The sequence below is a fragment of the Mauremys reevesii genome, linkage group 8 (assembly GCF_016161935.1).
Source record: "Mauremys reevesii isolate NIE-2019 linkage group 8, ASM1616193v1, whole genome shotgun sequence".
Lineage (NCBI taxonomy): Eukaryota > Metazoa > Chordata > Testudines > Geoemydidae > Mauremys > Mauremys reevesii.
Window position 1 is genome coordinate 77,853,858 of NC_052630.1, and position 25,213 is coordinate 77,879,070.

Genomic DNA, 25,213 nt, shown 5'->3' on the forward strand with positions numbered 1-25,213 from the left:
CCATGTGGACACTTATTCCAGAATAAAAGTGTGCCTGTAGACAAGCCCTAACTGAGACAGAGACAAGTCTTCACAGAGCCTGGAACCATAGCTCTGAGATGTTGATTGCCCCATTTATCTTAGTGAGGCATTAACTCAGTGATAATAATTTAGATGCCAACCTTGCTACCTATTCCACTCCTCATACAAGAGAGGAAGGGAAGGATCACAGATCTGCACAATTTACCATGAGGTCTCATTCTGGTTCCCCAAGAATATAGCATTTGGGAGATACCACCACTTATTTTTTCTCCCTCCAAATCATGGAGACAAGCCCAAGAGAGTCCAAAGACCACACAGGATCATATTTCGAGCATATGTACAATTTTCTGTGAGCACCATCTCATTTTGGTCATCTGCCTGGGAAGAACTTATTGTGGGGGCAGAAAGTGGAAGAGTACCATCACCTTTCCCCCTCCTCCCATTGTTACCCCTGCCTGCACTTCATGCTTATATAAAATCAGAAACCCCTAGAAGTGGAGCTGGAAAGGTTAGGGGATATGGCTTTTCTGTAGCAAGACAGTGACTATGAAGAGGATCAAAGTTAAGTAGCTTCCATCACCGACAAGGGTTTCCTTTACAGCACACTGTATGAGAACTGCCTAGACAGTACACTTCTGCTGAAGCTCCTGACATTGCCACAGCTATTGCCTTCACAATTTCTTTGCAAAAGGAATATTTCAAAATCACTACCTGCCAATACATGCTCACTTTAGCTCCATCCCTATAAACTAGAACTTTGCATTAGCTTCAGCAGGATGCCATGTTTAAGTCCCACTAACTAAAACACACAATAGGGTGAGCATTTTATCTTAGCAACCCGTTAATAAAGATTACCACACAATTTGTAATATGAGCAATTAGGGTTACCAGATAGCAACTGTGAAAAAACAGAACAGGGGGTGGGGGGTTATAGGCATCTATATAAGAAAAAGTCCCAAAAACCAGGACTGTCCCTTTAAAAATGGGACATATGGTCACTCTATGAGCAATATATACCAGTGTTGCTCAAGTGTGGCCACTGTTGCTGCACGTAGCAACCAGGGGCTTTTCTTACAGCCACAGCCCCCTGGATTGAGATTGTGGGGAGTGGGGAGGGGAACAGGGCCCCTCTCTGGTGCTCTTGGATGCATGACCTTGCTGTTGGGCCGCAAATAAGGGTTGGTCTGTGCCTCCTCTGGAGACACCTGGGGCACAATGCTGGAGGAGCAGGCAGCTGGTGAGCTCCCCACCATCCCAGCGTTAAGGATTTGGGCTTCAGCACCAGGGTTGCAGGGTCACAAGCTCTGGCCACAGGCTTCAGCCCTGAGTTCTGACTGTGTAGCAGGGGGCCCCAGGCTCTTGCCACATGACTTCGGGCTCCATCTCCCATCCAGGAGCTTCAGACTCCGGCCCCTACTGCCTCCCCCAACCCACCCACCCCCATCCAGAGCTTAATTTGTCCCCAGGATTGCCAGAGCTAAGTCTGCTGTGAAAAGTGATACTTGTATGTCTGTTAATGTCATGTTTCACAACAGACTAATAAGCTAGAAATAAATAAATTACAATGATTTTGACATGTATATTTATTTGTTTCTCTTAAAGCTAATTAAGTATTTTAGGAAAAAGTGTGAGAAAGACCATCAGCAAGAGCTGGCAGCCGCACTCTGAGGCCACCAAATAATTTGTCCTGAGAACCCCCATAGGCCATCATTAAGCAGCGGGTTAAATGCACTTAAGTTTATCTGCTCAACACAGGAGACCCAAAACAGCAGAGTGCCAGTCAGAAGTGATCTTTGCTCAGTGTCTGCCAGGTTCCACTGTGTAATACTGTGCTGCATTACCAAAAAGTGTTCAGAACTTGTTTATACGGCATCTTAAATTCAAATTAAAGGCAGCTGAGGCAGTTCACGGAGCAGGGTTTCTTTGGAGTGTTTTCTGATCCAAACACAGAGGGACTATAAATAATTAAAATAACTGATTTCCCTTAATAGAAGAGAGCAAAGTTCTAATGACTAAATTTCATGTGTCAAAGATGGGGAGAAATGCTGCTGACATGTATGTAGGTAAGGAAATAAAGTGAATAGAATTGTAATGCAAAAAATTTAATAGTTTTTCAGCCAAAAATGTCCAAAATATACGAGGTCACAATTAATACAAAATACATCAACAACACAACAGTATTGAAACAAACGGAGAAGCCTTTTTTTTGCTGAACGGGACTGGTTTATACAAATAGGGCAGGTGTCACCACAGCTTGTTGTACGGTAGTTATGAAATTGGATTAATATCCCGATTCCCTGATGATCTCTTCATTCTGAACAAATGTTCAATGTTAAGCTGATGTTTAAATGATGACTGAAATAGACATCATGAAACTCAGTTATGGTTGCCTCCATCCTCCATTCTTAAATGTTAGGGAGGGGAGTGTCCAGGTACAGAAAGGAAAATAAAAAAGGCACACTGTGGCATGAGTTAAGGCTAGAGATGTCAGCCTTTCAACTTCCTGGCCTTTGTCAGGGTGTAACATAACATTCATATTCTATTACTGTAAGATGTAAGCTTTGAGTTCATTTCTCCTTTTTAAAAGGGAAAAAATAACAATGTTAGACACTCATCCAGTACAGCTGTAGGTTTTTGTTTTTCTTTTAAAAAACAGACTCCACCCATGACACATTAGTGTTTATGGGTCTAATCCCATGGTTCTTAGACAGTTTCCCCAGCTTATTTTGGAGTTATGCACATTTTAAGAATGTAGGATCAGCCTCTACATTATTCCTATTAGTCTAGTTCACTTCTGAAGGACAAACTCTGGATGAAATAAAGTAGATCAAAGCCATAGTTAAGCAGTGTCAGTGTGCTAATCATGAAAAAGGGGTTACACAACTAAAAAGCTATAAAAATTTTGTTCTAAATGTCTGGTGCAAACAGTTACTGTTTAACCTTATGCTCTTTTAAATATCAATGCTGCTTTTCAACAAAGGAATGAAATAAAGCTTAAGACTAAAATAACTTTTACCCAAAACAAAATCTACTTTTGTAATAATAATTATTTTTAAAGTACTTTGTAGGCTAAAATCTTGTGCAAATTCCAGTACAAAGTGATTTTAAAATTTCCTGACATGTCATTTATACTGCAATTATTAACTCAACTCTATTGATAGTGGCACAAGTTGTTCCACTCTAACGTAGTTATATTCTAAGACTAGCTCTGTTTGTGAACTATGCAAGTCCCCTTGGACCTATCATGAGACATGAAAATTATATCTTGGACTAAGACTTGGAAAAACTAGAAATGGAAGTTACAAAAAGATACTATTCCAGAAATACTGCTTAACATTTAGATGTGATTGATCAGTTGATACAAAAATTTTCATTCAATACAGCACCTACTAAAAACAAAAGATTGAAAAGCTGTGGAAAAATTCATGAAGTTCCATATGTTTGGTTCCCTGAGAAGAATGTTTTATTTAGAAAGGTCTTTGGAATGCAATTTGCATGATGAATAAATATTAACCTGTTGGATAGCTAAAGACCATCTCCTATTTATATGAAGGGGGATCAGAATTTAAGTATATGATTTTTAAAAAAATTAAAAGGCAAACCTTAACTCCAAGACAATGCCATTGTAAATGAGAGCAAAGAGTGACCAAAAATAAACTATATTAACTCATGCTCTAGTGATTTAATGACAAACCAGGGATTACAATTATTCAACATCAAGAATCTTAAGAAGTCAACGTGTCTAGTGTTTTTGTCAGATGTAGTTGTATCTGGTTAAACATACATTAGCCTGCATTTTACATTTGAATTTTAACACATTAGAAAAATGTTCCCTGAATGCATGCTAGCAGGTTGTGTGTGTGTATATACATACCATAACAGGCAAAATCCAAAATTCTTAGCTGAGATGATAAATTCCAGAAGAGCAGACTTAGAAGTAAATAATGAAACAAAGTGTACAGGAAAAGTATATAAAATCTGCAACCACTTTATTTCCTTCCAGTTTGGAGTATATTAAAGAAAGGAAAGGGTAATAAGAGCTTCCCTTCAGCTCACATCTTGTAGGCACATACCACTTAGCAGAAAAGAAAAAGCTTATGGTGTTTTTACAAGCACTTCTGAACTGCACAGGCTTTTTTCCTTCTTTTTTTTTTTTTTTTAAGTTGTATCGTTCCCTCTCCATCCATTAATCTTTGATGAAAATTTTTCACCAGTACATTAACACCACAATGGAGGTGAGGTGGAGGGAATATTGAGGGAGTCAACAATTGGAAGGTTAAGTGGCAAGTGGGAGTATACACCACACTAACAGCTGGGATCCCCACAACTTATCAAACAATTCATGGCTGCACTGTGTTCCATTTGCCATTATGATCAATGAAGGTAGGTATTATGGAATTATCAATTTATGTTGTCTCAGTTAAGTACATGTGAACAAAGCAAGTACCTTTGTTACATGAACAGTAGCTACTTGAATACTTAGGGTTCTTCGGATTGATTTTTAAAATTAAATAAGCTATATTTGAATCCCACCTACTAGGCAAACAAGATAGTTAATTAGCTCAATTTTTGTTACTTTAAAGACATAAAATATTGAAGTGGGTTGTAGAAGGGTGTGTAGAATACTTGTCCAACTGTTTTAATAAAGAGAGTCAAGTGGCATCTTCCAAAGTTACAAGTTTAACGTTCAACACTTTTCTCACATGAAAAAAAACATTGAAACTGTAAAATTACGTTGTAAAATGATTTTCAAAATGCACAATGAACCAGTTAATTGTGTTATTTTAAATAGGATAGTCCTAACTTAACACATGCTACTCCAAGTCAGTGGTGAGTATATGTCTGAAAAAACAAACCTAGGTAATCCTTGCTCCCAACATAACATACAATTAAGCCATTTAAAATGATTGTTTTCAGAAGAAATAAAATTTTCCATGAAAAAATGAGATACTCTACAGCCAAGCAACCAACTCTTCCATCCCAACACTCGTGACTGTAAACATTTACTACTGAAAGCACATCAGCCAGTAGAACCCAATCACTTACATATCAGGTTATTCACAAATGTCTGTCTAAGTCTACACTTTTGCTTGCTTGTTTTAAGACAAATGCAATTTTTTCCTTTTCTTATAAATAAGACTCAGGGCAATATGGGTAGATTTAGACCTGAATTGTAAACTGCTTGTTACTTCTCTTTCCTTCTTTCCACCTACATTTATCTTTACACAGATAGTAAGTCAAAGGCCTAAAGGATTTGTTGATGTACACAGTCTCATCTCATTTAACATTTATCCAAGCAAGTCTGCAAGCTCTCTTTCGCACAAGGTGGAAGAGTTTTTAACAATCTTTCTTCTACAATTAGACAATTCCGTTTCAGAGACTGACATTCTTCTAGTTCAGCAGGAAGTGATTCAAGGTAGTTCCCAATCAACTCTAGCTGAACAAGGTTCAACAGTTGGCCAACACGAGGAGACAAACTCGTCAGGCTGTTATGTCCCAGAAGTAAACACTGCAGCTTTTTGCACTGAAATAATCCATCTGGCAGTATCTCAATCTACAAAAGAGGAAGGAGGACATGCTAATTAAAGCTTGTTAACCTTTACAAAAACTGCATATTTTTCATTACCAAATGCACTTTTTACCCTCAAACTGTTTTTAAATTAAAAAAAAAAGATAGATACAGCGTAAGGAAAGGACAATTTTTTATGCTATAAAAAGGATACAGTCAGGAAAAAGTCTACTTTCAATATTTGCATGAAAACAGTGCTGTGTGTATCTCTGGTTATGAATGTGGCTAGGTGAGAAAAGTTTAATTCTTCACAGAACATCAAGGAAATCTAAAAATCAAATTGCTGGTATGATCAGATTGTTTTTCCTACTTATGCTCCTTCTTAAGAATTATGCTTAATAAATGACATTCCTTTGGCACCTCCTAAGTACCCCACAATCCTTTTGACAATGCAGGCAGAACTGCATCCATCCAGTAAGTGAGTACTCAGGGGCCTGGTCTGCTATACAAACACTTTAAGAATATTTGAACACAGCTGTGAACAATCAAGTTATATCTAACACCACTGAACCCAACTGAACAGTCATTACAGATCAGGACAATTTAAACAGAACATCTGTGTCAACTACCTGATCATTTAGACCCTGCTTTGACCAGTTTAAAAAAAAAAAATCACTTCCCTTCTCAGTTAACTTGGTTTCATGTCCCTGTTGTTTACAGTGCCATAAAGCTGGTGAGCTCTAGCAGGCCATAGAGTCTTCAAGAAGAAACAAGGTAGACAAAATCAGAATTTCTAATGCTTAAGGTAATTTAAAAGTTCTACTTACATGGTTTTTTGTCACAGCAAAGTACTGCAGATTTGTCAAATAACTGATTTCTTCCGGAATAGACGTTAGCTTGTTATAGCTAAGATCCAAATAGTGTAGCTTTTTGCAAAGAAATAGCTGCAGTGGAACATTTTTAATGTTATTGTAATTTAAGTACAGTTGTTCTAGGTTTGATAATGCACCGATCTGCACAGGCAGATATGAAATGGTGTTGTGCCACAATTTTAAGCAAGATAGGTTTTTGAGATGTTGAAAGCTCATTATTTCTTCCACTGTTCTGAGATTATTCTCTTTTAAATCTATTTCATGCAAATTGTTTAGGGTAAAAATAGAATGTGGAATGCGCTCTAAATCACAGGAGATCAACTCCAAGGTTCTCAGGTTTACCAACTTTTTCAAGTTGTTTAGTACGACCAGTTTATTTCCCTCATTATTGATAGATAAGTTTTGCAGTGAAGGCAAAAGGTCTGTAACCACCTGAGGTATACGGGAAAGGCTGTTCTTTAAGTAAATTGTTCTCAGATTCTTTAGATCCTGAAAGCCTTCATTGTATATAGAGTTGTGGTAATCTAGCAAAAAACATCCTGTTAAACACAATTCCTTGAGGTTTTTTAGATGAAATACCCAAAGTGGAATCCTTCCAATTTCACTGGATTTTAGACGCAATGTTTTCAGATTTTCTTCTAGAAAGTTTAGTGCTGGGTAATCCACAGTTAATGATGAATGATAAATATTCATTTCTTTGAGATTGACTAGCTGAGTCACTGTTGAAGGAAGCTTGGCTTCAGGAATCAGTTCCAAGCTTAGAACTTCTATTTCAGTCAGTTCAAAGACACTGTCTGGAAGACCATTTAGCATGAAAAGATGAAGTTCGATCTTATCCTGGGAATTTCGTATTAGTTTACTTTTCAGTTTTTCCACTGACCATTTATTGTTAAGATTTATCTGTTTCAGTCTGTTTTCACTCAAATCCGATAGAAATATTGAGAATCGTTGTGAATAAAGTGGATCATACTGATCTGCTAAGTGAAGAATAAATGCGAAGTCATTCTTTACATCAGGGATATCACTGTACTTGCTTTTCTCTCTTAACTTTTCAAAAGAATATTGCTTAAGTGAACTTCTCAACATCCACCACAAACTGTAAGTGCAGGTCAGGCCATAGAAGGTCACTAAAACAACATAAAATGAAGCTAATACTTTAAAAATTTCTGCGAGTGTATAAACACACTGGTACCTTTTGTAACCTGTAAAGGCTTGAACATCAATTACACAATCAATTTCAAGTGTAATAAAAGTTGAATAATAGGAGACATAAATCATTATTATTATAAATACAATTACTTTGATTATAATCTGTTTCATGTACACTCTATATATGACATCCTTTTCTTCAACATGTACTCTGAATCTTTTCACTTTTTCAAATATAGCTTTAGCTTGTTCCCCTTCTTTTTTGTCTAGAACACTCGAAGAGTTCTCTCTTCCAGTTGTTTCTAAACCAGGCTGTGCATATGGCAGAGACTGCCTGTTTGCCTCTGTATCCGTTGAACTCCCAGGTGATGAAAGCAATATTTTGGATTTGGATAGCGGCAGACTCTTCACAGACTGCTCAGCAACTGTTTCTGAGAGGGCTCGTGTTGTCCATGGAGAATCAAAACACTTGTGAAGAATGGCTACAAAGTGCTCAAGCCTGGAACTTGTGCTAGGATAGAAGAGCCAAAAGTTACTGCAAGCTGCAAAAATGAAAGTATGCAGAAGCACTAGGTATGGGAAAAATTTGGCAAACCAATGAAGCTGTCTCTCATAACACACTGCGTCAATGTAGGAATATTGCTGCCGGTGAAGATCATTCTGGATTCTCGAAGGGAGAATTATTTGTGTGGCAGAGCTAGAGGACACGTTAAGGTTGGTTTTAATCAAATCCCAAGGCATGGCACAACGACTGTCAAATTCTAGCTTACAAGGAAGACAACACAACACTCTAGTTTGAGTGAGCTGGAGAGCCCCAGCTAGTACAGCAACCAGCAGCATAATCATGGTGAGGTAATACCAGAAGACATCCCACCATGGTTTTAATATGTGGTAGGATGACTGAGCGTCTGCTAAATATCTGAGTTCAGTTAGCGTAATCATGACTTTCACCTGTAGGACAGCAGCAACTAGAGAAGAGAAAGAGAAAGATCCTTAGAACAAGTGCTCAAATCTATTTACTTAATATAATCAAACTATGCAACACAATTATTTTGAGTCCTGATTATTAGGCAGTTTACTCCTTTATAAACAAGCATAACAACACTGATCTAGTGGACTGAGCTTTGGACTATGGTCCAACAATTCCCAAATTGTAATCCTAGTACTTACATAAAATTGAATAATGAATTGGTGGAAGTCGTTTAAGGCCTGATTAAACCCCCAAAGTCAATGGGAAAACTACCTAAATTAGGCATGTTCTGAGTAGTTCCATTGATTCCTCCAACAGAACTTTACCAGTGGGACCAAAAACAAGAATAGTTCCACTGAATTCAAAGTTAAGCATTGATTAAGTGCTTTGTTCAGTTCATGGTCTTGTGAGCTCAGTGCCACAGTTTTTCCATCTGTGAAATGGGGCTAAAACGTATGTGGCTCACAAGGGTATTGGAAGTATTTAGAGTAATACATGTAACATTCTATAAATACTAAGTAAATGATTAGGAAAGGCTTCAATGCTAACAATCCGACCTCAAGAGATTAACTCATTGAAGAGACCAAGCTTTGGTCCATTTCAGATAAAGTCAACATGTCTTACAATATGAGCATTTAAACAAGAAGAGTTCGAACAGCATTATATGCATCAGAGATGAGACAGACCCCTTGGTCATTCCGTTTTCTACTGCTCTGACACAGGAACAGCTACAAAAATGTGGAACTTAGCTAGGGAAATTCTTACTGAAAACACGAATAGCAGTTCACTTACTGTTCAGCATTTAAAGCAGGGGACTCAAACATGCGGCCCACGAGGTTATTTTCTGCAGCCGCCCCGCCCTTCCCCAGCATTTAACTAGAGCAGCTCCAGCCCAATGCACGTTCCCCATTCCCGGCCAATGGGAGATGCTGGGGGCGGTGCCTGAAGCAACAGCAACACACATCCCTGCACCTCTCCTCCCCCACGTTCCAGCCACTTCCCGGAGCGGCGCAGGGGCAGTGCAGACAGGCAGGGAGCCTGCCCTGCCCCTGGTATGTGCCGGGCCAGAGCCCGCCCCTCAAGGCCCTCCTGCAGTCGAACCCCCTGCCCTGAGCCCCTTGCCGCACCCTGCACCCCGATCCCCTGCCACATCCCTCCTACACCCCAACCCACTGCACCTGCTGCACCCCGACCCCCTGCCATACCCTGCACCCTGACTCCCTGCCCAGAGCCCCCTGCTGCACCCCGCACCCTTCCTGCACCCCAGCCCTCTTCCCTGACCCGCCTGCCGCACCCGACCCCCTGTCCAGAACCCCCTGCCGCACCCCGCTCCCCTCCTGCACCCCAACCCACTGCCCTGAGCCCCCTGCCGCACCCCTCCTGCACCCCGATCCCCTGCCCTGACCCCCTCTGCCACACCCCTCACCCCTCCTGTACCCCACACCCCAACTCCCTGCCCTGAACCCCCTGCTGCACTCCTCATCCCCCAACTCCCTGCCCTGAGCCCCTGCCACACCCCTCCTGCACCCCCTGGGGGCAGAGAGGGGGCAGAGTTTGGGTGGGGATTTTGGGGAAGGGGTTGGAATGGGGGCAGGGAAGGGGTGGGAAGAGGCGGGGCCTCATGGAAGGGGTGGAGTGGGGGCAGGGCCAAGGGCGGCGGGGGGGGAGGTGTCAGTAATGCGGCCCTTGGGTCAATGTAATAGTCCTGATGTGGCCCTCATGATCATTTGAGTTTGAGACCCCTGATTTAAAGTGATACAGTAGTAAACATTATATTGCTCCTTTTGGGAAAGGCATTTGAATCACAGCATAAAGAGTTAAGACTAATCTTGGCCATTACTTACTCCTCGGGGAATTCCCTATCACTGTGCACGTGCAGAATTCATGTCCCCCCCGCAGATTTTTTTTTCTCCGCAGAATATAGATTCTGCTGGAGAGGCACTGCAGTTGCACCTTTCACCTTTCAGGGGCTGCTTTGGTGCCAGAAGAGAGGACAACCAGTCTTCGGAGCCAGGTGAGGAGGCATGGGACAAATAGAGCAGGGCACATGGGACTGCTGGGGGTGGGGTCACAGACTGGGGCTGAGAAGGGCTAGTGGGGTGGATAGATTGGGGCATGGGCTCAGAGCTAGTGGGTGATGGCATTGAGCCAGGGACTGAATGGGAGGGGGGCTACATGGGGACAGGGACAGATGTGCCTGACTGAATGGGAGAGGCTAGGAGTCTGCATGGGGGAGGCACCCCAATAATCCTCCCTCTCCTCCCCCTCCAACTCCCTGCAAAAAAATCCCTGTTTCATATTTCTCTCACCCATGCCCAACAACCCTCCTAGGCTTCTTCCCAGCAATTACTTCCCTCTCCCTCAGTTCCTCCATTATCCCTGCCCTGACTCTGCCAAGTCTTTGCACTGTTTCTGAGGGGTGCGGGAAATATGTTTCTGTATTGTAGTTTAAATGAATTATTATTACTCAAAGTTTGTATTCATATGTCTAGTAAGGAATCTATTTGTCAAAATAACACTTCCTAAATTTTTTTATCTGTATTGTTACAGACAAACTTGCTGACAGGCATTTTGAAATAAATTACCAAAATAATTGAAATTGGCGTGATTAAATTGTGTTATTTTGACAGACAAACTATGCAAAATTTTAAAACATTGTGTACAGAACTTTTTAATTTTTTGGTGTAGAATTCCCCCAGGAGTAATTACCCTAGCCAGATTACTATGGCCAATTAGTACAGAATAAGGAGAACATTTCAATCTTGATGAGATATCAGCAGTACTGCCTGACATAGACTTGCTGATATTAGATGGAATTTTGTTCAACTGAGGAAAACAGAACGCCCCAAATGGACTAGAAATGCAATACAACTTTGATGGCTGACACCCTATAATTCACACAGGCCCCCCCTCAACCCTTCGGTCTTTCCCCAGCAAAAATTTAGGAGCAGAGTTCTACAGACAAGTGTATGCTTACCAAACACTTGATTTTATAAGATATGCTACAGAATAGAAAACTAGTGTGGTATGATATTATAATTAAGCACAACTAAGTGAAGAGAAATACGGATCATGACACATTGTGTTTGCATTTTTTGCTTATTCCTAATTCACAAAATTCAATAGTCAGGGTAAGTGGCCCAATTAGTGTGTATTAGCAAGGCTCTATTGTATTTTGTGTGTTAATGATAGTAAATAGTTGAGTTTATTTTAATTCAGCAAGTGCAAATCAATATTTATTTACATACATAAAATGTTCATACTTACTTTATTAGTTAAACAGAATAAGATACACAACAATCTTCAATCAGGAGGTCTACACCTTTTAAAATTCCTTGGACATGCCATCTTTGCATTTATCTTCATTCTGCATGGGAAAACATTGGGAGTACAGTTGAAGTAGCTGAGACTATTTTGAATAGAGAGCAAGTAGGTCCGCCTTAATCAGAATTCTTACCCCATTGCTGATGTGACCTGTTTAAAGGGTATGCTTTACAAGCCCTTTCTCTAATTCAGCATGTTCTCCATTTTGCAGCCGCAGCAACAATATACTCAGAAACAATCTGAAGGTCAAGTTTTCTGCACCATGCCAAACCCATACGAAAAACAAATAAAAAGGAAACCACATAAAAGAACTTATCCCTAACTAATACTGGGTGGGAATTCGATAGTTTCTTGCTTAAATGGCTATGTGGGAGGAATCTGCATGATTTCAAAAAATGCAAGATATAATTTAGTCCATTTCAATATTTTTTCAGCATTGACATACAAAGAGGTAGTAGTTTCCATTACAAAAGTACAAATTCTACTATATGGGACAAGCTAGTAAAATATTGCCAAATACCATTAATAGCCATACTCTGGATGCTACTAATCCAAAGTTACAAGATGCTAGAGCTGGGCAAACTGATTAGAAAGTATACCTTTGTCTGGTAATCTCTGGGGTGCCTCAACTCCAAAGAGTTTCAAATGGGGAGACAGAGGGCTAAGTTTCTAGGAACCTCTTAATGAAAAGCAATTGAAGGAGGGCTCAGATAGCTATTGTCCATCCCTAAAGACAGATAAAATATCAGAGAATCAAAATGCTAGATGTTAGAATATAGATATTCAGTCCTGCCTGTAAAGGATTATACTTTAAGAACTTAGGTGTATTTTTATCACTTAGCTAATTACAAGTATATAAAATCAAAGAATCAAAATCACAGTCTGCCTGTGTATGGGCCTTCTCTCACTAGGATAGTCTGAAGCCTTGTTCTTAGGCTAAGGCCTTTGGCTAAGCAGCAGGGGCAGCCATAAGCTTGGAAGTGAATTGTCGCATCCTCACATTCCAAACCAGCCACATTGAAATAAGGTGGTATTGGGCTGTTAGGAAGACAATCCTGTCCTGTAGTGCACATCACCACCAGATAACAAACAGATCTTAAGACGGTTAAAGAAAACTTAGTTTGATAGCATCCTGTCTGGCAAGAAATCACTTATCAATGGTTGTGGTTGTGAAACCCTCATTTCTGTGTTTTTTTTCTTTATGGCCCCCCCCTTTTCTATTGTTAATCTGTCTGGTTCTCCAATTGTTTCTGTCTGCTGTTTAATTAATTTTGCTAGGTGTAAGCTGATGAGGTAGTGGGATATAATTGGTTAGAGAATTATGTTACAATATGTTAGGATTGGTTAGTTAAATTTCAGTAAAACAATTGGTTAAGGTATAGCTGAGAATATTACTATATAGACTGGGGTCAAACAGGAAGTGGGGGGAAGGGGGAATGGGGAACAGGGACACAGGCAAGGCTCTGCCGCATCAGAGCTGGGAACGGAACACTGGGGAACAGACTATCGGCATATAGAGATAAGCTCAACTGGTGTGAAGGGCTTCGGAATATGCTTGCTTGGAAACTAACCCCAACAAACATTGCATTGTCTGTGCTTCGGGCTTCTGGTCTTCTGCTTTCTGTCTATGTGACAAGAACCAGGGGAGAGGGTGAAGGGAAAGCCTTCTAACACTAGAACTCCACCAGATTTGAACATCTAGACAAAACAACCTCCTTGCCCTTCCTTGGTATATGCTTGCAGAGATCCAGTCTTAAACAGGACGAAAGAATCAGGGATTGCTAACTTCAAAGGTCCATTTCAAAATGAATCCTGATACTTTCTGAAAACAAATGTTCTGTTGGTATAGCCCCCTCTCTTGCTTCTTAAAACAAAACACTTAAGTTCAAGACCATGAAAAATGGTACTGCAAATATCCAAATTAAGGCCTTGATCCTGCAAATGGACCTAGCCCCACTGAAGCCAGCGAGCCTCTGTGCAGGAGTCTATCTGCACTGAGTCTGCTGCAGAAAGAGGGCTGTCGAACTGCTGCATTCAATTCCAACCTAGAATAAAAAGGCAATTGTATCTTTCCTGCAAGTTTAAGTAATACAAAGGCTTAGATCCCAATTAGCAGTGTTTAATCACATACTTAGGAGTGCAATGCATAGTAATGGAGACAAAATAAGAAACTCAGAGGGCTGGTCAGAAGTTTCTGTTGGAATGATTTTATGATTTTTTATTTATTTTTTTAAGAAAGTTTTTAGTAGGAAAATTTCAATTTTCCATCAGGAACCTCAGAAGAACAACTTCCCAGCCGCCTAGAGGAAGGCTTTGTCAATTCTGCTTTCTGCCTGCAGGTAAAAAAGTGAAATTGACACTTCCAGGAGGGCTTCTGAGCCTTCTGACTCTCTGCTGCCTCCCTCCCTCCCCCACTCCAAGGGCTCGAGGGCCAGACAGCTCTGCCCCTTATGTCTCCTCTCAACTCTGAGGCTGGAGAAGCCTCTCCACCTCCTGCTAGCTTTGGAACTGGAGAGGCTGAGCACCCCATCTCTCCAGCTTCGGGAGAGGTGGGGAGATTGAAAACATGGACTCTGCATCTCTGGCAGTTAGGCTGAAAGGCTCTTGTCAGTTAGACATTCTGCATCCTACACTGCTGTAGTTTATCTGAACAAAGTTTGTTTTTTGTTTAACAGTGAAGTAAAACTGCAATTCACTTTCTATTTGGAGTTGGAGAGCTTTTCCTCCTTCTAGACAGAGAAGTCTCACTGTCTAGTAGATTACTTCTACGTATTTTAAATAGAGAGGCTGCTTTCATATGGATTTTAAATTAAGGCAGCTTTAAATACAGTACCTGCTTATGTTGGCCGCTTCCAATCCCTTATTTACAACCCATTTAAGAATATCCAGCTCTTGCCAATAAGTCCCTATGGCTTTGATTCCATAAAGCATCCCTATTCAGGAAGGCTGTGTATGTGTTTTCCTGAACTAGGGCCTATGAGAGGACTTGCTAGAATTATAATATAGACACAGTTCTTTATGTTTTATTCAGTTTATATGCAGCTCATTTACTGCCTGCTTGCAGTTGCTAAAGCCTAATTCACAGCTATCCTGGGTACCCACAGTCCCTGGTCTAAAATAGTCCATATGTTACTACTGCCTGCCACACATTAATGAGTCTTTGAAACTGATGAGGATCAGTAACAGAAAGCTCTGAGTAAAATTAAGATGGTTTTAAAACAAAACACAAAAAGTTGCCTTTGAACAGACTGCACATTAAAAAGATGTTTATTTACCTCTGCATCACTGGACTCTCAGTTCAAATAGAAGAGAGACACTGCTTGTACAAGACAAAGGGTTTTGCCAAGTAAATAAACCAATAAATTAGATACAAATGGTGTTTAGCAACTGTAATTGTGTCTGAATTCACTTATTCCATTTCCTCCTTTGGCTCAGAAATGGACTGCTTTTTATCATTTATTACAGGCTAAGAACAATCCAGATCTACTGTGGAGGTAAAACAAAAAATGAACTGAACACTAAAATGTAGAATATAACTTGGGCATACAGAATAATTGCAAGGAGCACATGATATACTGTAGTCGTTACACCAAATTATGACAGACTCCTGGCTAACAAATCAGCTAAAAGTCTCTCATTATATTTACAAAATATTCCTAAAAAAATCCATTCCATACTCTAAGAGGTGTTTCCAATCAATTAATCTGCTACTATGAGTGGGTCATAGGTACCATGTCAGACCTTATCCTTTACACTTAAACTGTGTCTATCCTGGCAGAAAATATACTCCTAACCCTTGTGCATTGTTGCTCAAGCTTATTCTTCTTGTGTAATGAATCACACTTCCAGATTGTTCATCATTCAGCTTTTTAACTCATCCATTTTAAAAGGTTGTAGCATGGCCCAGAAAAAAATTCCTAATTTAACACTGTCAAAACACACAGCCTACAATATTTCAGTGTTACATGAATATACTTACAGGATGCCTATGGGCAGTGCTTAATTTGTTATGAAAGAGGTGCTGGGGTCAAACAAGTTTTTTTTACTTTCATAACAGATGTGGCAAGCCCAGAGGTGCCAGGGCTACGAACTGCCAAGCCTGGAGGCACAAATTAAGCACTGCCGACAGGGGACTGTGCTATAAGAAACAGCAAGAAGCGTAAAGTTGCTGTTGCATCCTGCACAAATGTGCGCCATTTCCTGTTTACTCTCCCAATCTTTCTTAGACACAGAGAGAGAGAGAGAGAGAGAGAGAGAGAGAAACCAGTTCAGAAACTGAGACAGAAAATACAAGCAAGTCTACATTACAGCAGCATCGGTATGGTACTTGGAAAGATTTCTTCTTGTAGCTATATAGACCTGCTTCAGTCACCAGTGAAATACTACAGGTATGGCTATGTATTTTAAAGGGCTTCTCATTCTGAGGCCTCGTCTACATTATGAACTTGAACTATTACTGACAAGTAATTAGCAACAACTGCAGCTGAACTAAACGGATGATGTGCCTGGGTTGAACTGCAAATGCAGGGAAACTTCACCTAGTCCTTTTTCAGATGCTAGCAACAGTTCTATTTCATAGTGTAAGCAAGGCCTCCGCTGAAGACAGCAGCCCATAGAACTCAATGTAAAAAAAAAAAAAATACAGTGATTATCCTTCAAAATGTTTGATAAAGAGTTTGCATGTCCTTTAAAAAATGATGGTAGTCAAGAGAGAAAATAGCAAACTCAAATCAATTCAAAGCAAAGACTGATGAAAATATGTCCCAAGATATTTTTTAATAAACTAAATATCCAGAAACCATGGCCTAGTGACAGTTTCTTAGAACAGTCCTGTGAAGCAAAGACTACAATGAGTTTTTGTTTATATACAGATGGAAGTTTTCATATAAAAGTGAAACTAAACTATGTGCATTTTATATATATATACACACACATACACACACACACACCCCACACACAAAGTTCCCTTTGTCAGTTTGTAGTTCCCTGTAACACACATATCCAGAAGGTTGCTACATTTTACTGTATATCCCAGACAGACCACGTGTTTTCTCCAGTCTCTGAGCACAAGTACATTTTTCTGTTGGAAAAATTCAAGCGTCCTGCTACTAAGATTTTTTTAGTGTTTATACACCATCTGGACTCGTTAATGACTAAATTCTGAAACCTCTGGCAAACTATGCTTGTGCATTAAAAATTAACTTATAGGCATTAATCCTATTTATAATTTTAGTGTTTAATTCTGTAATATTTAAGCAATTAAATGTAATAGCCCACCATTTTGTACTATATTTAATGATAATACCAATTTTTGCTTAAACCAATTTTATTAAAATACAAGATCCTTATTCCAGATCGGATCTGTAGTTTGAATACGTCTGAGTGACTCATCAAATGAAATAATGTTTACGTGTAGTGGGTTTGACAGTTCTAATTCCTTCTCAGCAGCTTTTAACCCATTTCAAAGCCATAAAAGCTTTCCAAAGTGCTTTAATTTAATTGGAAATCTTTCCTAAAAAAGATGTGAAAAATTCATCCTTACAGTAATTCTGTCTATTTCACTGGAATTACATCACAGACTAAATTGGCCTGTCACCCTGACAGCAAAGCACTAGTCAGTTTCCAGGTAAATAATTACTTCAGGTCTCAAAGTCCTACAAGGGTGGTCAATGGAAACAAACAAAATACTAGTAATTAGTTACAATTTATAAAGCATGTAGTCCCTACACCAGTGGCTCTCAAACTTTTTTTTACTGGTGACTCTTTTCACATAGCAAGCTTCTGAGTGCGACCCCCACCCCCTTATAAATTAAGAACACTTTTTTATATATTTATTACCATTATAAATGCTGGAGGCAAAGCAGGGTTTGGGGTGGAGGGTGGCAGCTTGCGACCCCCCATGTAATAACCTCGTGACCCCAAGGGGTCCCGACCCCCAGTTTCAGAACCCCTGCCCTACACAATATTACAACTCTAAATAGTTCTGTTATACTACTTTGTCTTGTGGTTTCTAGATTTTGCTGTCACTCGTCAAAGTTGCATAATTTATGCCACATTTTTTATATTATATACACACACACATATTAGCTCCAGAAGCTGCATTTTTATCCTCTCCCCAAGAATGCTGAACTGGGAGCAAAAGGTGTGGGTGTGTGAGAGGAAGATTCACTGAACAGGAGTTGCAGTTCTAGTTTTAAAGAGATATTGCTTTTTCTTGACAATTCATAACTAGCAGTCTTTAATGAGCCCCGTTACGTATTATTTGGCTCAAAGTACAATTACATTCATTAACCAAAGAAAACAAATGTATGTAGTCCACACCTTGTCAAGCATTTTAGTTGACCCTCTAATTCTGTAGGTTCTCTTTTCCAGAAGAGCACACGCATCAAGTCTTTTCAACCAGTGTCTTTCAGAAGGCCCCCGTCTGTTATTCCAGTGAGACGGTGTACTTTCTGGCCCTGATAAGAGACACCAACAATTTTTACTTAAAATGTATCCAATACTATTACTGCCAGGTCACTGATTAGACAAGCTGTAGTTCCTGACCTCCAACACTAATTGCAGAAGCTTTGGAGGAAAAGCATTGTTCAAAAGCAAATAAAGACTTCAAGTGAGAAACTAAATTTAAACTTAAAGTTACATAAGGGATAATTTTTAGAAATCTGAGTGATAGGAACTATATTAGACACTAACAGTATTCCCATACTAAGGGGGAAAGTGTGAATCCACAAGGAAACAAATCACAAAAACCCTATTTTTATTCTTCTTTCACTCATCTTCATGTCACCTTTCATGCAGTCTTACAACCATGCACTCCACTGCCAAATCCAGCCTTTAAAAACAAAGGACCTGGCCCTGCAATCAGAACTCCATGGGCAGACCTCTGACTGTGTGTCAGGCTCCGCCAAAGTCAGCAGACTGCTGCATAATCCAGGCAGATTCAATTGCACAACTGGCTCCTTAATTCTTTCAGCATTACACCCACCAGTATTATTTATAAAAATTCTACATGACTTGAAGTTTGGCCTTTCAACGTTGCATCATATTTGTCTGAACTATTCCTTCTTTGTTTTCATGTTATTTAGATTGTAGGCTCTTTAGGGCAGATATTGTGTTTTTCTGTGTCTGTACAGCACCAAGCACAATCAGGACTCAGACAACAAGATTAAGACAAACCCTTTCCTAGCTCTTTCAGGAGGATGCTGCAAGTGAGAAAATGGAACACACATGAGCATTTATACTTTTGTAGTCAATGCAACCAATAAAAATGTTTCCCAAATTCTGCAATATTGATAAATCTCTGCAGAAGGTCTTTGAGACCAGAATCACAATTGCCTTGCAGAAAATTCTTAACTAATACTAGTGTTTCAATAACCTATGAGAGTAAATCCCTTATTGAAACTACAGCATGCATATTCTTTAACACATACTGTTGCTGTAACTGTGCTTGGTAACCATTTTCCACACTGATAGCGCTGGATAAAACTGGCATTAGTTCGCAACATTGTTGGAAAATGGTTTCAAACACTGATACAATCCATAGGTTTCAGCATTTTTCGTTCTAAGATGAAGGGTCTGTCTATTAATATATGGATGAGGTCTTAAAATCAGACCCAAGAAGGGAGTCACAATGACAACCCTAGCACTATACTGCTTGATTTTCCATACGAAATATTATGCAAGAGAATACACACGACATCCTAAGCAGACTGGAACAAAATCATCTACTTGCACCTTCCAATCAACTGCTTTTCATTTTTTAATTTGATTAGGTTTATTTCCCCACCTATTGATGTGCTGCTGAAATGTTCTAAAAGAAGAGGCTGTACTCCTTGTTTGACGAAAAGTCAACTGATCACATATTAGTGACTAAATCTCAGCAATGCGTCAAGCTACAGAATATTCTCCCACGCTCAGTTAAGAACAGTCTGTGTTTGACTATAAAGGATTCAGTTTATCGTTGGTCAAGTAAGCAACCACTAGTAAGATCAACTGTACCAAAACATCAAGACTCTAGAAGAGATGGAATAGATTACAAAACTTTGGGCCGAACTGTCATGAATTTACGTCAATGGAGATTTTTGCCTGATTACATCATTTGTCACTTTGGCCTTTAATCTTCAGCAGTGGGTGGGAGGGAAAACCTATTTGAGCTGCAATTTTCACAAAGCTCTGAACAAGCTTCAGAAGTAGTTTTCTTTTGTGATTTGGACTATCTTACTGTAAGCTGTGACAAGATCATTTTTCTAACAGATCCTGTTTATGATCCACATGTGAAAACGTCAGAGATTCTTTATTCAATTTCTCAGCATTCAAAAGTCACATGATGCAGTGTCAAGTTCTAGGATGCTGTGTTGGTGTGGAACTACTCTGTCAATTCACTCCTGCAGCCAGCCCAACTGGGTGTCACTAGTTCCAACTCAAGAGTATGAACTGTTGACAATCCCAATCACTGAGGGCTAAGAAAGTTGCTAACATTTCAGGAAATGTGAATTTAAACCAAAATAAGTGTGTCCATGCAGAAACTGGTTTAACTATGGCTTTTTGCAGTTTAGCTTGAACTAATTGGGAATCAGGTCCAGTTAAAAAATCAAAATAAGCAAGTCTATAAAGGAGTTTCCACCAGTTTAACTAAATCAGTTTTAAAATATTTAAGTTAAACTAGTGCAACTTTCCCATGTAGAGAAAGCCTAAGACAATCATCAGCTAGGGGAGGGACAAGAGGCCTTGCCAAGAGAACAATCTGCAAAATAAATGGCAGCTAGAGGTTAATTTCATGCCCATAAGTAGGTGTTCCTTCAATGGGCATTGGATCACATCCTTCGTCATTGGTGATATCATCTGCCCCTTTATTCTTGAAATAAATTAGCTTCATCACACTCTTCATTTCTTTCTTTCACTTTACTTGCTTTCTTTCATCTGCCCTCAGTGTTTTTCTTCGCCTATGTGCAGAAAAATCTACTTATTTATGTATTTGTTAATTTCACACAAGACTGACTGCTGATGGCAATAAGGTTTATCAAATTAAGCCTGCAACTGATTGTTCCATGAATGAAACTGAGCAATGCAATCAGTGTGGTGGAAGTGCCCAACATCTCAGCATGCAGCAGTAGAATAGAAGTCTGTTCTAAAACGTACCAAATCATTACAGCTGGATTACTACGTTTAACCACAGCTTTGTGGCTCCGTCCTTTTCTTCTCTCTGTTTGGAAGATTTTATATCCAGTCATAAGGGTACACCCTATTGTTTGCGAAAGCGCTCTAGAGACAGGTTTCTTTGTTTTAATCTGTGAAATAACTGTAAATAGATATCAGCCTAATTATTAGAACAAATTATTCTAACCTCTTGAAATCCTTAAGTAATAAGGGCAAGTAATTAATACCCCTGAGAAATCTTGCTGGAGAGCATAATTATCTCAGTAGCTAAACCCTCTCCAGACTTCAAACCTACACAGTGAAGATATCACCTTCCCCTGCTAGATTTCTTTCAGTTCCACTATTTTAGAGTGGAGAATTTAACTTGTGCTTTTCTCTTCAAGTCCTCATTAGGCAACATGTGCTTTATGCTGGGTGTCTGGCAGTGTGGATCATACCATCTCACGATAAGCAGATATTTTTGGCCATATCTTTATCATCTTCTTGCAAGTTCTGTGTAAGCTGAGTCATGTGGACCATTGCTAGTTTACTACTGACACCTGAAACATAATGCACACAGAAGACTTTTGTCCAGTTCATATGGTGAGGTGCTACATTTTGAATATTAGCCCAACAGGTCAGGCAATGAAATTTAGGGCATGTCTACAAAGGAAATGTTTTCCCAGTGTACGTTTTTCTACTGTAGTTATACTGTTGTAACTACAGTGAAAGTACATCCACACCGCTTTGTTGATGCCGACTTAATCTACTTCCCCTGTGAGTCACTGTGTCCACATGGCTCTGAATTTTTTTTTATTTTTTTTTTAAATTGCTTTGCATTTTGGGCAGGTATCCCATGTTCTGCTGCCAGGCTCAATGCGTTCAGGGATTTTTCTCACAGAGCACTGTGGGATACCTACCAAAACCTACTGAAATGCCAGGATTTGGTCAACAAAAATACAAAACAGGAAAACTCCCATGATTCCTCTCCTGGTATCCCATAAACTCATCTGGTTTTACTGGGCCAGGACCATTTTCCAACTGCCCAAACACATCAGGCAGCATGGAAGAAGCACAGCCATGATCCTGACTGTCATTAATATGAATAAGGTGTACCAGATGTACTGGCAATCATGCAGGCAGGTGGCTTTGGATGAGTTGGAGGAGTTGGCATTACTTCTTTGATGCCACGCAGATATCGCTAGAAGAGTGGGAGGACTACTTGAAACAGTATGGTTAATTAAAAATAGGGATACATCGACATGAACCTTTTAGCTGTATAACTCATTCTATAATAGAGTTATTTCACTTTCAAAGCAGATTAATTAAAGCATGATCAGATGCCAGATAAACTGGAAACAAAAACAAAACAAAACTTGCATGGACACAAAGCAGTTTATACCAAAAAACGCTAAAGTTATACTGAAAAAAACCCTTTCCCATATAGACAAGCCTTAAGACACTGCGGTCTCTTCATTCTTTCTGCAAGACAGTCTTCAGTATAAGCACATAACATATAGTTCTGTTTGTCCACCTGGCAGGAAAATACCGATTTGGTTTATACCTGTATTTCTACTAGTTTAATAGCACTTAGAGCCAACTGCTTGCCCAGACTAAATGTGTCAAAACATTTATGTTCATCATACTAGTTTTAAACCCCCCTCCTCAAACCTAAGCTTACTCTGAAGAGCACTTACAGTAACGTTTTAAAATTATTTTGTCAATGAAACATGGTTGTACCTTTAATTTATTAACTACAAATTTGCCTGACAAAGATTTGTACAAGTTCTGAAGCAAAAGTCGTAATCTATGGCATCTAAACTGTTGAATATAGAAAAGACGGTTACTCACCTGTAGTAACTGGTGTTCTTCGAGATGTGTTGCTCCTATCCATTCCATGCTCTCCGAACATTTTTACCCTAGCAACTCCGGCTGGCGCCCCCTGGAGTGGCGCCGCCATGGCGGCGTATATAGACCCCAGCCGGCCCGTCCGCTCCTCAGTTCCGTCTGGCCGGCTACTCCGACAGTGGGGAAGGAGGGCGGGTCTGGAATGGATTGGAGCAACACATCTCGAAGAACACCAGTTACTACAGGTGAGTAACCGTCTTTTCTTCTTCGAGTGATTGCTCCTATCCATTCCATGTAGGTGATTCCCAAGCCTTACCTAGGCGGTGGGGTCGGAATGAGACGTGGCGGAGTGTAATACCGTCTCTAGACTGCTGCACCAACGCGTAGTGGGAAGCGAAGGTATGGACTGAAGACCAGGTGGCCGCTCGACAGATGTCCTGGATGGGAACGTGGGCCAGGAAGGCGGCTGACGAGGCGTGCGCTCTTGTCGAGTGTGCGGTAAGTCGGCATGGGGACGCGAGCAAGCTCGAGCACGCCGTATGCAGGATGTCACCCAGGAAGAAATCCGCTGAGATGAAACAGGCTCGCCTTTCATGCGCCCGCACAAAGAGCTGGGAGGAACGCCGGAAGGACTTAGTTCGGTCAATGTAAGGCGAGGGCCCTACGGACGTCGAGGGTGTGGAGCTGCTGCTCACGAGGTGAGGCGTGCGGCTTGGGAAAGAAGACCGGGAGGAAGATCTCCTGATGAAGATGAAAGGCCGACACCACCTTTGGGAGGAAGGCCGGATGTGGCCGGCTGCACTTTGTCCGCGTGGAAGACGGTATATGGGGACCCGCCAGGGCGCGGAGTTCGGATACTCGTCTGGCGGATGTGATTGCCACGAGGAAGGCCGTCTTCCAGGTGAGATGGACGAGGGAGCAGGAGGCCATGGGCTCGGCGGGCGCATCAGCTGGGTGAGAGCCAGGTTCAGATCCCACGTAGAGGCGGTCCAACCCTTGAGGAAGCGGGCGACCATGGGGTTGTAAAACACGGAGCGACCATCTACATCTGGCCGGAAGGGCTATCTCGCCGCCAGGTGTACCCTCAGGGACGAGATCGTGAGACCTTTGCCTTTCAGGTACCAGAGGTAGTAGAGGAACGTCTGGATCGGGACGAAGGGGTTAAGACCTTGCTGATCGCACCAAAGGGCAAGCGTTTCCACTTTGCCAGGTAGGTAGAGCGTGTGACGGTTTCCTGCTTTCAAGGAGAACTTGCTGTACCGCGAACAGGTCCTCTCGGTCAACCACTCAGGAACCAGGCTGTAAGATGCAGCGACTGCAGGTTCGGGTGACAAAGCCTGCCGAGGTCCTGGGAGATGAGATCCGGCCATAACGGTAGGGGAATGGGATCCCGGATCGATAGCTCGAGGAGCAGGGTATACCAGTGCTGCCTCGGCCAGGCTGGCGGACGAGAATGACTGGCCTTGTCCCTCCGTAGCTTGAGCAGTACTCGGTGGACTAGCGGGAGCGGGAAGGCGTATAGAAGGGGACCCGTCCAGGACATGAGGATCGGAGATGGAGTCCGGAGCCCGACCCTGGTACGAACAGAACCTGTGGCACTTCCTGTTGGTCCTGGAGGCAAACAGGTCTATTTGGGAAATCCCCACCTTTGGAAGATGGTGTGGGCCACGCCGGGCGAAGGGACCACGCGAAGGACCGGCTGAGACGGTCGGCCAGCGTGTTCTGCACCCCTGGCAGAAAAGTGGGTTACACACAGGTCCCATAGGAGCATCGCCTCCTTGCACAGCGGGGAGGATCGGGCCCCGCCCTGTTTGTTCAGATAGAACATGGCTGCCGTGTTGTCCGTGTACACCGCTACGCAGCGGTCCCGGAGGTGTGCAAGAAAGGCGAGACAAGCCAGGCGGATCGCTCTCAATTCCCTGACGTTGATGTGCAGGGAGAGCTCCTGGGCCGACCAGAGGCCCTGAGTGTGCAGGTCTCCCATGTGAGCCCCATCCAAGCGCCGAGGCGTCTGTGGTCAGAGTGACCGACGGGCGAGGGGCGCGCAGACCACCTCCTGATGCAGCCACCAGGTGAGCGTCTGGAGAGTGGGGTCTGAGACCGTGACCACCAGATCTAGGGGTCGCGGTGGGGGTCAGCCACATCTGGAACGGACGGAGCCTCAGCCTCGCGGTCACAAAGGTGCACGCAGCCATGTGGCCCAGCAGGCGAAGGCAGGACCGGGCCGTCGTGGAAGGGAAGGCTTGCAAGGTGCGAATGAGCGAGGCCATCGAGGAGGCAGGCCCTGGCGAGGGTGGAGTCGAGGACCGCTCCTATGAACTCCAATCGCTGTGTCGGCAGTAACTGGGACTTCGGCATTGACGAGGAGGCCGAGAGACGGAACAG

At 41.5% G+C, this 25,213-nt stretch overlaps 1 protein-coding gene across 6 annotated transcripts in view; it reads right to left on the minus strand.

The window, feature by feature from the left end:
- Positions 1-2,107: 2,107 nt before the first annotated feature.
- LRRC8B (leucine rich repeat containing 8 VRAC subunit B) overlaps positions 2,108-25,213 on the minus strand; it is a 43,385-nt gene continuing 20,279 nt past the window's right edge. For 3 of the 6 annotated variants that reach the window (XM_039486642.1, XM_039486643.1, XM_039486644.1), the window contains 4 exons: positions 18,167-18,303; positions 11,789-11,888; positions 6,358-8,519; positions 2,108-5,575 (listed from right to left, as the gene is read on the minus strand). In XM_039486642.1, the coding sequence (XP_039342576.1) occupies positions 5,303-5,575; positions 6,358-8,493 (2,409 nt within the window). In that variant the 5' untranslated portion in view covers positions 8,494-8,519; positions 11,789-11,888; positions 18,167-18,303 and the 3' untranslated portion in view covers positions 2,108-5,302. Of the gene's footprint in view, positions 5,576-6,357; positions 8,520-11,788; positions 11,889-12,444; positions 12,573-18,166; positions 18,304-25,213 lie in introns of all 6 variants that reach the window. The other 3 variants (XM_039486646.1, XM_039486647.1, XM_039486645.1) reach the window with 2 other exon arrangements.